The sequence below is a fragment of the Anarrhichthys ocellatus genome, unplaced genomic scaffold (genome assembly GCF_004355925.1).
Source record: "Anarrhichthys ocellatus isolate YVR2014 unplaced genomic scaffold, GSC_Weel_1.0 scaffold64, whole genome shotgun sequence".
In the NCBI taxonomy this organism is placed as follows: Eukaryota; Metazoa; Chordata; class Actinopteri; order Perciformes; family Anarhichadidae; genus Anarrhichthys; species Anarrhichthys ocellatus.
In genome coordinates, this window is record NW_022280094.1 from 1,387,000 (window position 1) to 1,400,532 (window position 13,533).

The 13,533-nt window shown below is 42.8% G+C and overlaps 1 protein-coding gene across 1 annotated transcript in view; it reads left to right on the forward strand.

Annotated features, from left to right (window-relative positions):
* The window catches only part of brip1 (BRCA1 interacting helicase 1), a 47,987-nt gene that overhangs the window by 820 nt on the left and 33,634 nt on the right, over positions 1–13,533 (forward strand). The window contains exons 3-6 of the mRNA XM_031872480.1: positions 1,531–1,642; positions 2,080–2,295; positions 3,568–3,710; positions 5,825–5,953. Coding sequence (XP_031728340.1) covers positions 1,531–1,642; positions 2,080–2,295; positions 3,568–3,710; positions 5,825–5,953 — 600 coding nt within the window. The remainder of the gene's footprint in view (positions 1–1,530; positions 1,643–2,079; positions 2,296–3,567; positions 3,711–5,824; positions 5,954–13,533) is intronic.

Below are 13,533 nucleotides of genomic sequence, written 5' to 3' on the forward strand. Positions count from 1 at the left end.
GAGAGAGAGAGAGAGAGAGAGAGAGAGAGAGAGAGAGAGAGAGAGAGAGAGAGAGAGAGAGAGAGAGAGAGAGAGAGAGACAGAGAGAGACAGAGAGAGAGAGAGAGAGAGAGAGAGAGAGAGAGAGAGAGAGAGAGAGAGAGAGAGAGAGAGAGAGAGAGAGAGAGAGAGAGAGAGAGAGAGAGAGAGAGAGAGAGAGAGAGAGAGAGAGAGCTAGCTTGTTTATTTATTGAGATCCCCCTATGGACCTTGTTATAGGAGGTAAAGATCAGGAGAAGTAAACATGAAGTGTAATTATGAATACTGATGTTAAATTAAGCTATGATGAGTTTTCACTGTTAATTTACCATCTCAATTAAATGTTGATGCCTCCATGACCAAGTTAAGCAGATGAGACTGAGGACAACTATGTAGAAGAAAAGATGTTCACTTTGCCTAATATGTAGCTTGACAGAGTTCTCCATGTGTGTCCTGGTGTTCTCATGTTTCCTTACCTCCTCATCCCTCACTCCCTAACTGTCCGTGCTGGATCTGTCCCCGATGTTTTAAGACATTAGCATGACTGCATCCAGCTAGCCAAACCTGTCTGGTACAGCTAGTAGAGAAGCTTCGCATGTACTGCTTCCCTTTCCTGCTAGTCTGCTGTCTGATTGTGAGGTCATGCTGATCTGGGATCAGCTCTTTGGCCTGCAGAATCTCCGCCAAAGTTCTCCTCTCAAACGGGTCTTGGAGGAGTAGTGCTCCCCTGTAGAGTCTTCTCCTGACGAGAACGCCCCAAGCTGAATCTATTTGAGGACGCTGATTGGCTAAATTGTATGTCACTCATTTATATCTTTAGCAATTGGCTAAACTGCTTCATAGACCCGCCTCTTTTGGGCCAAATTCGTTTGGCCCCCCTAGCTGCGAGTTCTGAGACGTGTCGTGCACACAGGCGGAGAGGACGAGCAGGAAAAGCATATATTTTGCGCAGATATCATATTTTACACATATTACTGGGGACATTCCATAGTTCAAAAACACAAATATTGACAATTTGTATAATTTATTATTTTTTTTTTTTTTTGCGTGGCTCAAGGTTGGGCCAGGCCCCATGGCCTTCTATTGGCCAGCCGCCACTGTGTGGCACTATTACAATTTACTGGGTTGTTGCATAATAATAATAATAATGAGATATTACGGTGTAAGGAAGTCATTTACACCTGTGTTTACCCTGCTATGACATTTGAAAATGGCATCTGTGAAAAGGGCCTTTTGTATCTGCTCAGGTGATGTTTAAGCCATCGTACACAGTGTATTTGTTTAGAGGGCCATTGGTTATTATTCTAACCATAAACAAACCAGTGAATACTTTTCCATTCATCCTTCCTTCCATTATTTATACCGGCAGCTTTCAGTGGGGGAGGCGCTGTTTTCCCTCAAATTATATACGGAAAAACTACAAATATCCTTGAAAAAAACAGTTCTACTTGAAATGGTGCAATACTACATATAGATTTGGCATTAAGGATTGTGTCTGTACCTTGCCTGCAGATCGTACGAGGACTGAACTATGGGCAGCACTGTTTGCTGGAGAGTCCCACGGGAAGTGGAAAGAGCTTGGCTCTGCTCTGCTCGGCTCTGAGCTGGCAGCGGGCTCAGTTAGGTATGTCTGCTCTGACTGAGATCAAAGAACCAAAACTATTGTATCGGCAAGAAGGCCTATCCTCAAACTCAATGTTTAACCTGTGATGTACAGACTAATTGGAGCAGAAGTCTGTCTTATTGTAATTAGATCTCACCAAGTGTCCCTTGGATGTTTTCATGTTGGCATGCTTTTTTTTTTTTTTTCCATTCACTTAAGCCAGATGATATATTTATATATTGATGTGAGGCTATACAAGACTTTGTGTTGTTGTAATGGTATGATTTGTGCTTTCCTGGTCTAAAAGCAGTTAACTGTTTGTTAACCAAATCCACATTGCAGATATGTCTGTTTCTCACTACTTTCTTGTTTGTAAATTGTTTTTGATATTGTAGATATTTCTGACACCATGTTCCAGCTGAGGGTCACTGTCTCTGTGTTTCATTGTGTGATGACAGATAAACTTAAAGAGGGAGGAAGCCTTTTGGAGGACAAGAGCCAGTCGGATAAAAGCTGTGGCGTCTCTAAGAAGTCAGATGTCACAACGCCCTGTCAGTGTGTGTGCCACATCAAAGTCAACAGTACCACAGCTACAACAGCAGCCCAACCTGATGTTGTGGACCTCACTGTGTCACCCTGCAAAGAGTCGACACAGCTTCCAGCACCTGAACAGAGTATGTATTTTTCAGTCCTTAGTTTTATTTGTGGAGGCATTTGAGACCTACATAACTGTTCTTTTTACCTCCCCTGCATCACAATGGTATTTTCATATAGAGAGTTTTTTTTTTTTTACTTGATGCACACAAAATTGGCATGTCAACAATTGGTAGCTGTGAAATTTTTATGTTTTATATTTCTTGTTAAGTTTGATCAATTTGTGAAGATTTCTTCATGCGTTGACATCTTCTTGCTTGTCATCAGGGTTAAAATATGATTCTGATTACGTCCACTGCAATTAGGGGTGTAACAATACAAAGAAGTCGTGGTTCGGTTCATACCATCGGGAGCAGAGAGATGTGCAAGTGTAAAAGACCAACAATATCCTCTCGCTGTGGACTGAGGAAACATTTTTCCTGCTGGTTACTTTGGTGAACTACTGAACATTTCAAACACTTCGGTATTGCACTGTATGCCCACTGAACAAAACATTTCCCAAACGGCAACAGGTCACAATAGGCTATGAAACTGAAAAATAACTAGAATAAAAAATAAATACAACTTGTGTTGATTGGCACATCTGGGTAATCCCATCCAATCTGCATTAGCGTGTTTTATGTGTGCCATTAACATACACAACTGTAGAGCAACACAGACACACTGGCCTTGTCTTCTGCACAACTCTCTCTGTTGCTGTTATATCTGACTGGGGAACCAGCTCCGTTGAACAAGGTTATTTTGTCACACAGCCTTAATTCAGCTGAGCTTTCAATCAGCTGAACTAACCAGTGTTGGATTTTTCTTTCTCCTCTGTCTTTGGCATTAAGCAGTGGAATTTAGTCCTCTACCTTAGGCAATATATTTCTTCTGGTTATCTTACCATCAAATTCGGAGCACAGAGGCAGAATGAATGCCCACCATGATGCAGAATCAATGCTGTCTCTTTAAATACATTAAAGCAGCCGTGGATTTCCTTAAATTCAATGATGCACTTTAGTAGAAGTAGTATCCAGTATTACAGTGGTTCCTGACTTTTGTTGGAGCACATTTTCTGGACCAGAAATCAGAGTGTCTGTGTTTTATACAGTCCAGTGAATTAAATACCAGACAAATGAAAGTAGTTGATGTGTTTGTACAGTATTCTAATTGATCTATTGCCTGTCCACAGAGCTAAACGTAGACATTGTCCTTCACAGATGAGATTCAACCGAGGACTAGCCAGAACTAAGCCATTTCCACACTTCATTTCTGTTCCTGTATAATCTAATGTTGCACTTGCTGTGTTTCAGTGAGAACACCTGAGGAAAAAAAGAAACCGTCCATAGCCTCTCGTCTGTCTGAGAAGTTCCTGTCCAGCTCTGACCGCGAGAAGGACGACGACAACGACGACTTTCAGCCAGATAGGAAGCGCATTCGCACTGCCGAACACAAGGTGTTGTAGATGCTTTGTATATACTGTTGTACATTTATACTGAATTTACTGTATATCAAATTTAAAGGGTGAATATTTCTTTCTTAAAACAAAGGAATACCAATATCTGCAGTGGTACGATGAGGTTGCCGTATTGTAAGTACTAGATTTGATGGTAACTCACAGTATAGTACTGTCAATAGTGTGTTTCCTATCATATAGGTGTAACTAATTACAAAACTCATGGAAACTTTGGATCCTATCATGGTTTTGAGTCAACTTTTAGAGATGCCCTAATCACGTTATTTTGCCGCTGATACACATAACGGATGGTCAGTTAGCCGATACAGATCTTTTTTTGTTGTTTTGTCTTGTTATAGCAGCTGATATACAAGGCTCCCTAAAAATAGTTTCAGCCATCTCAAAGTTAGTGTAAACAAACAATCTGGCCTACATGCTGTGCTTTTACTTGTTTACTGTCATCTATAATCTTTTTTTCGCATAAAAACTTACAATTCAAATGACTAAGAATAATAATGCACCGATACCACTTTTTATCAGACCAAGTACTTACTTTTGAGAACATGCCAGTACCAATACAAGTACTTAATAATACCATTACCTAACAATAACTTTGTTGCTGACAATTCAATATTGTATTTTCCTGATACAAACAGAGCATTGTTCTTTGCAGCGGGGATGTTAATAATTAACTGTTTGACCGTAAATCAGTTGAACAGTTAAAAGAAATATAAAAAATATAAACCGAGCAGCTTGTCACTTAAGGGAGACTAGCGCTGCTCCTCCTTAAGTGAGCCGGAGCAGCTGACTCTGCTGCTAACTTCAGGGAGAATTCACTTTCATCATCAGCTGATTGACAAGCAAGACACTTAACTTGGGTTAATTCTTCAACTTTTGAGGAGTTGAAGAATTTACTCACCGACAAATAAACTGTAGAGACGCACTGCTGCGTTCACAGCTGTAACATTACTGCTAACCTTCATACTTACCGTCGCACATGCGCTCTTCCTCTCTCGACGACCGGACTCTCTAATGTGATGCCAGGCTTACTCTCACTCTCACTTTCTCTCAACATCATGTTGCCGTTGTGGTATCAGTGTAGTTCTGCGAGTAGGAGTACATGAACACAGTATCGGGCCCTAATCCCTAATTCGGAAATACATGATTGTATTTGGGGCGACTGTGGCTCAGTGGTAGAGCAGGGTCCAGACCATTTACCATTTATTGTTATTGATTTCTTTTAGTTTTAATTATATATTATATGTTCATAATTTTCTCTCCATTTTATATTGCTGTGAAAACATATCCTTCAAACAACTGTTTTTATTGTATTTTCTCTGTATTTCACAAAATTACATTTGAACACATCCAGATAACCTCATAATTGACCTTAACCCAATGCTCATTTGTACTGAATAGAGCATGAACACATCCTAATGTTACTCAATGGAACTTCTGTACGTTAGCTGCCACCGTTACTAGCTCTCCTCTTGATTTGTTGTTCATAATGTAGCATTATCAGGGGTCGTAGATTCTCACTGAATATTCTCCACAAGTGATTGGCAGTAACTAGGGGTGTAACGATACACGTATTTGTATTGAACCATTCGGTACGAGGCTTACGAACCGAACAATACGTTTGAATAATATTATTGCATTTGGAAAATGTAGAAGCTTAAATTGTGGGAAATCTAATGTTCTTTTGGTAGAGCCAACCTGGCAACCCACCACGTCGTGCTGTTGCCAGTAACAAAAACATTCTACCCTCGAACAACGGCACATGTCATTCGCACCCCGATCCGAACAGCCTGCCTGATCGGTACTGCACATGTGCAAAGTGAGGAAGGAAGTAGCTAACGAGTGAGCTACCTCTCTTCGTTCTCATCTCTGGTGACAGTTGCACACGCGCAGTACCGATCGGGTAGGTTCTAGTGGAGAGTGTAAGGTTAGCGAGAGCTAACCTTACACCCCCCCCCATTAGCATTCTTCAAAATAATGTGTATGATGATAAGAAGGCCGTCTTGTGAAGTATTTTTGTTGTTGCTGGTTGAGTGATGTGAATGTTGAGTGATGTGCAGCTCAGTGGAGTAAAGTCTCTGTTTGTTCGTCGGCAGCGTAAAAGGCAGCGTCTGGAGCAGGGAGTGGTGTTCATAGATGATGAGCCGGAAAATGAGCCTTCAGGTGCTCAGACCTGGACCACGGAGCCAAACGCCCAAGCAGCTGGTCTGTCCTCATCGTGCTGCGTGAGTACACTCCAGACATAGAAGCTGAGTTACACCAATAATATTGCTTTACTGATACACGGGGCAAATATTGTGCATACATGGCGTGTTTCAGAAGAAATTTTGACCTGTAACGGTAGGAAAAGGTGTAAAGGACCTCTGAGAATGTGTAGTGTATTTAAATAGATTGTTCCTTTATGTCTTTTATTTTGGACGTTTTGTCACTGCAGTCGGTGCATTTCCTGTTGCGCATTTATTTTGAAGGTATACAAACCGGAAGTAAGAAGCCGTTAGAAAGCCGTTAGAAAAGTCACTAAAGGGATGGAAAAAGTGTTTTAACAAGGAAGTTGGATACGGTTTTATTATTTTAGCACCTGGCCGATATAGGCACAAGTTCTCAAGGTGTGATTCATTAAAGACTTATGGACCATCAGTTCAAGACTACAGACCATTATTCAGCCGGGATGCTACAGTAAGAACTTCACCTTCACCTGCTACACCCCGCTGCTTGTGGAACAAAGACGGCACGGCCACAGAGCAGCGAGTTGCAGCACTTAGCGTGATGGTCAACAGAGGCGGTAACGAAAACTACGTTCAAAATGGATGCCATAAAGGATCAGATACATAAGCTACAAACGGAAATACAAGAAATTAGAGGCTTACTACATCTGGATGATTATGAAGTCATGTCGAAGCAAGAATTAAAGGAAGAAATTGAATGTAAGGAAAAACAACTAGCTGGGCTTCAACTTGAAATGGTTGACGCTAATGTATAACGTTACCACGGCGATCAGAACGTCAAAGTGTGCAAACAGAGAAAATGCTTACCTACCAACAGGAGGAACTGAGTAAAAGGGAAAAAAGACTCCTAAACCTGTATGATCAATGGGAAATTAAAATCAGAACATCTAAAGACAATTTAAAGAAAGACATATCAGTCACTGAATTGTCTACAATAGCAGACAACATTGAAGAGGGAATGGATGATGTCATGAGAGCTTACAATGAAATAAGAGAGCGTGCCACACCATCCACTGAGTTGAGACGCAAGATTGATGCATGTGAGGCTGTAACTAAAGACGTTATAAAGATAGTCCATGAACGCTTATCAGCAGTAGATGGCGATTATGATGTAGTACGTGAAAGGCACCGTCTCCATCAGTTATATGCCCACGACTATGCTTACTGTATATGGCACTGCTTCTCAGTCAAGTGGCAGTCACCACTCTTCAACGATCATAGCTGCAAAAAGGGCTGATGCAGACGCAGAGCTCGCTGCAAAGGAGGCTCAGTATAAAATACTGCAAGAAGAAAGAAAGCAAAAGGAAAAAACAAGGATAATGGAGGAAAACCATAGGAAGGAATTAGAAATGCAGATGTCTGAATTAGAGCGTCTACAAGTAGAAAGAGATATGGATGTTGCTTGTGCTAGACTGGAGATCTACGACAGAGAAATCAGACAAGAAACCGATAGACAGTCCATTCAGCAGAAGAGATCCCCCTTCATTCCTTTCAACCCTGCTATATACCATCAAAACCCTCACATTGTGACACCAGCCCGCTAATGACATGTCCTGTCTACCCCAAGCAATCCAAGACAGCATAGCCATAAACAGACTCCCAGTGCCAACGCCCACAGTGTTTAGTGGAGATACAATCCTGTACATTGAATGGAGGGCTTCGTTCATGTCACTTGTTGACCGAAAGGGTATTTCTTCAGCTGATAAACTGTATTGCCTAAAGAAATACGTCAGTGGCCCTGCGCATAAATGTCTCGAAGGCACATTCTATCGCAATGATGATGAGGCATATAGAGATGCATGGAATAAGCTCAACCAACGCTACGGTCTGCCCTTTGTCATCCAAAGAGCTTTCAGGGACAAGCTATCAAAATGGCCAAAAATTCAGCCCAAGGATGCTGAAGGGTTAAGAACATTCTCAGACTTCCTAAGTGCCTGTCTTCAAGCCACGCCCCATGTGAAGGGTTTAGAAATATTAAGTGACTGTGAAGAAAACGTAAAGCTAATACAAAAGGTTCCTGACTGGTTAGCATCAAGTTGGAATCGTCGGGTTACAATAGCCCTCATGGAAGGAAAAGAGTTTCCCACCTTTGAGGATTTCACTAACTTTGTGTCTTTGGAAGCAGAGATAGCATGCAACCCAGTCACTTCCCTATATGCTCTTCACTCATTCAATTCATCTTATGACAAAGGATACATAAGGGAAACAAAGGGAAACAAAGCCAATGTTTTCATCACTCAATCTGCCATGAACAGTGACAATTCAACATTAAACAATGGAAAACCAAGGTCCCCCTGTATGTGGCGCAAAGATGACAAGCATCAACTTCCCAAGTGCCCTGATTTCAAAGAAAAGTCCCTTGAGGATCGACGAGCATACGTGAAGGATAACAAGCTGTGTTATGGATGTGTGAAACCAGGTCACAGTGCCAAGGAATGTCGTCACCGCCATTCTTGTGATATATATAAGGGAAGGCACCCTACCTGTCTCCATGATGAGAACTACAGAAGACGTGATGGTAGAGAAAGGTCTGTATCCTTTGCTAACACAGCTCCAAACACTGTAAATGAAACCATGACAGCCACAGCACTCAGCGTCACTGGAGGTAGTCAGTCAGGCAGCACTTCCATGATCGTTCCCGTGTGGGTGTCCTCTACTGAAAACCCATCTAAGGAACAGCTTGTATACGCACTACTAGACACTCAAAGTGACAGCACCTCATCAACAAGGAGACAAGCAATGAACTACAAGCAGACGCCTACCCTGAGAAACTGAAACTTACCACTATGCTTGGAGAGAACATGATTGTGAAAAGTGAAAGGGTATCTGGACTACGTGTGAGAGGTTACAATTCACATGTTCACATCAACCTTCCTCCTTGTTATACCAAGGACTGCATTCCTGTGAATCGTGATCATATTCCCACTCACGAAACTGCAAAACAATGGCCTCACTTAACATCGATCGCAGGTAAGATGCCACCTCTTCTCAGCTGTGATGTAGGACTCTTGATTGGGTATAACTGTCCCAGAACACTAACACCCACGATTGGGCCGCGAGCGCCACCTAGAGGGCCGCAAAAAACTTTCAGTTTTGCGCCTGTGGGCCGCGAGGGCCGCGGGACCGCATAGGTTATCAATTGAAGACACCAGAGATATTAGTTATCCATGAGGCGCTCAGTTACAATATAGCTTCCCACCACCTGGTGGCGGTAATGCGTCAGTCAGTTGTTTAACAAGCTCCAATAAGCAGAAGAAGACGACACTCAGCTAGCCGCTAGCCTGTAGCGGCTAGCTGAGTGGATAAGTTATGGATAAAGAAAAAATGAAGACGACAGTGGTGCCATACTTCCCCAAAAGTCTAAATGTGTGCGCAAGTACAATCCTGACTTTCTTAAGTACGGCTTTGTGAACGGAGGCAACGAGGCAGAGCCGAGGGCTCAGTGTGTGGAATGTGGGCTAATGCTACCAAACGAAGCACTGAAGCCTTCGAAACTAAAGCGACACCTAGCGACGAAACATCCAACGCTCGTGGGAAAGCCTGTTGGGCTTCTTGTTGTGTATGCAGGTTTACATATACATGATAAATAAATGTCTTTGTGATCATCACATTGTATCATCTCATTTATTTGACAAGGATTTTGCCTGTTCAACTCTGCGAGGACGCCGGCGTCCTCGATCCCCTCCCCTTCCGTTCCTACGGCTTGCTTGCGCAAACTACGTCACAACATGGCCGTGTTTGGTATCCCAGCATGCCCAAAACCCTCATCTTTGCAAAGAAATCATCGATTTTCTTTCATTTCTTATGGATTTTTCACAAAAGGAACCCAAACACACACTGTCCAAAGTCGCCATACCCGCTGCAAGTCGGATCTTGCAGCATTTCGACGGAAAGAGACACATTACAGACCCGACAATGTGCTAGCGGATGTTACCATGGAGCTAGTGGCTTCAGAAAACGCTAGTACTTATAGTACAAACCTTATCTTCATCTTACGTAAGCCGTGAACCAACGTATAACCTTGCGTAACTGAGCTACCCTCATACTCGATCGTGCGCTCGGACGCAGCCATTACGCACAGCAAGTCCGCGACTCACACACCACGTCTTCGACCATATATACATAGTTTTTGCAATTTGCAAAGGCTAAAAATAAAAGGAAAATAATATAATATCAAAATATAAAGGGAGAAACGCCTTTAGTGTGTCAGAATATCATTTGGTTACCATGTGTCCATTTGGGTCTCCAAATATCGTTTTAGAGCTCCGCCTGGATCTCTTCATGGAAGAAACACTGTAGAATGGTCATACTTTGTCCAATCTTCTTTAAATTTGAGGCGGCAGTTAACTGATAGTGTAGTTACAGCCCTATACTGTCCTTTACCTGTACAGATACAGCCACAGCCACAGGCAGTTATTTATACTGAAAGATACTTTTTTATTTTATGCGGACAAAAATCTTCAATTTGTACTGACCAAAGGCCCACTGCTCTGTTTCTGTATGACCTACAGGTTTTCTGACACTTTTGATGCATGTAGTCAGAGTGGTTCAGAAGCTACAGCCATTTTAATTTGGGTATGTCATTTTAGGCGGTTTTGCTCCAAAATAGGGGTGGAGTTGAACAGGTAACAATATAGTTATTGAATACAAATCAAACCAAGAGTGAGATCAATTAGTTAAACTAATAGTGTTAATATTTGAATGGGCCCCGGGACACTTTGTACTTGAAAAGTTGGGCCCCGAGGTCAAAAAGGTTAAGAACCCCTGCTACAGAGCATCCCCGCATCAGAGTGTGCAATAGACGCCAAGACCAAGGATCTGACCTTCAATGATATGCCACTCGAGCGAGCATTAGGGATTCACTGGAGCATAGAGAGGGATAGCTTCAGATTCAACAACACCTTGAAAGAGCAACCAATGACACGTAGAGGCATATTGTCTACTGTTGCCTCCATATACGACCCTCTTGGCTTCCTTGCACCATATATTCTCACTGGAAAGAGGATCCTACAAGAAATGTCGCCAAGGTACTGACTGGGATGACACCCTGCCAGAGATGCTGAAGCCACGGTGGGAGAGCTGGCGTCAAGACTTTGCCAACTTAGTCACCATCAGTAATATGCTCAGAGAGGAGCTTGGTTATGCAGATGGGAAAGAGTACTTCTGGACAGACTCAAAGGTAGTCCTAGGCTACATAAATAATGATGCAAGGCGCTTTCACACCTTTGTTGCCAATCGAGTCCAGAAGATCCGACATCACACAAGCCCCCCAGCAATGGTTTTACGTCCCCACGAATGAAAATCCAGCAGACGGCGCATCCAGGGGAAAAACTAAACGAGCTACTTACTTCCAACTGGTTCACTGGCCCCACATTCCTCTGGGAAAATGAAATACCTACACCTAAAGATGTAGTACTGGATTTACCCATAGGAGATCCAGAAGTCAAAAAGGCACAGGCACTGCAAACAAAGACCACATAATCATTGAGTCTTGCCGACCGCTTGTCCAAGTTCTCATTGTCCCAAGGCTGTGGCTCGCCTTCTGCGACGAACTAAGAACATCAAGTCATGCGCACCTTCTACAGTGAGTGAACAGGAAAGTGCAAAACATGTCATAATCCAAGATCTGCAAAGTCAAACATATGACAAAGAAATCAAGCTGTTAAACAAAGGAAAACAACTACAGCGTTGCAACAAACTGCACCACCTCGATATGTTTCTGGACACAGATGGTATCCTCAAGGTGGGAGGAAGACTCCGCCACTCATCCCTCGCCGACTCTTTCAAGCATCCAATTGTCATCCCCAAGGAGCACCATGTGACAAAGCTGATAATAGCTCACAACCATGAAAGGACAAAGCATCAGGGAAAAGGCTTCACCATTAATGAAATCAGATCCAATGGCTATTGGATTCCTGGAATGAGCCGAGCAGTTGCGTCATATGTTCGCCAGTGTGTGACTTGTCGCAGACTCAGGAGATCTCCAGAAGTCCAAAAAATGAGTGACCTTCCTGTAGAACGTGTTGAGTCCTCCCCACCCTTCACATATTGTGGTATGGACTGCTTCGGTCCTTTTGTCACTACAGAGAGAAGGAAACAGCAGAAACGATACGGCCTACTCTTTACCTGTTTCTGCTCACGGGCCATCCACATCGAGATGTTGGAAGATTTGACCACGGATGCTTCCATCAACGGCATGCGATGTTTCATTGCAGTCCGTCAAATCCAGTGTGACCAAGGTACTGACTTTATTGGTGCAAAGAATGAATTCAAGGCAGCTTTACGAGAGCTTAACACACAGAGACTCAATATATTTCTGTCACAGAAGCAGTGTGACTTCGTCATGAACGCGCCCCACTCCAGTCATGCAGGTGGTGTATGGGAGCGCCAAATAAAGACTGTCAGGAGTGGGCTGAATTCCACTCTAACACTTCCCCATAGCAGACTCAACGATGCTTCACTACGAACTCTACTCTATGAAGCTATGGCCATAGTCAACAGCCGACCCCTCACTGTGGATAACTTAAACAGTCCAGACAGCTTGGAACCACTCACCCCCAATCATCTGATTAACATGAAATCTGGAACAGCTCTTCCGCCACCTGGAACGTTCTCCAGAGAGGACTTGTATGGAGTGAAAAGATGGCGTCGCATGTAGTATCTGGCCGAGCAGTTCTGGAGTCGGTGGAAATGTGAATATCTTCACAACATCATCGCAAGGCAGCGCTGGCATACACCGAGGAGAAATCTGTGTGTCTGTGATATAGTGATGAACTGATGCCCAGAGGTGAATGGAGACTCTCAAGGGTCTTAGAGACTGTCAGTGGTAAGGATGGACTTGTAAGGAGAGTGAAAATTCGGATCGGAGATTGGGAAAGGAAGGACGGTGTTCTGGCAAGCCATCCATCATTGAACGTCCTGTTCAGAAGCTGACTCTACTCCTTGAGACTGTTTAACTTCACAATTGTATCCCTTACTGTATGAAGAGTTTAAATGTTGACATTTGCCGAAGTTATATGTGGTATTTACTGAGCCTTTAGAGTTAAGGTCATTTTGAGTTTAGAAATCATTCGTACTTTTGTATTCCATTTTATTCTTAAAACCACTCGTGATTTGGTGGGAGTGTAAAGGACCTCTGAGAATGTGTAGTGTATTTAAATAGATTGTTCCTTTTTTATGTCTTATTTTGGACGTTTTGTCACTGCAGTCAGTGCATTTCCTGTTGCGCTTTTATTTTGAAGGTATAAAAACCGGAAGTAAGAAGCTGTTAGAAAGCCGTTAGAAAAGTCACTAAAGGGAAGGAAAAAGTGTTTTAACAAGGATACGGTTTTATTATTTTAGCACCTGGCCGATATAGGCACAAGTTCTCAAGGTGTGATTCATTAAAGACTTATGGACCATCAGTTCAAGACTACAGACCATTATTCAGCCGGGACGCTACAAAAGGCTGTAGAGGTGGATAGATTAAATTCAAATATATATATTTTTTTGTGCTTTACAAAGCTAGTTATTATCTCAGCCAGGCTTAATGGTTGTGTGTGTGTGTGTGTGTGTGTGTGTGTGTGTGTGTGTGTGTGTGT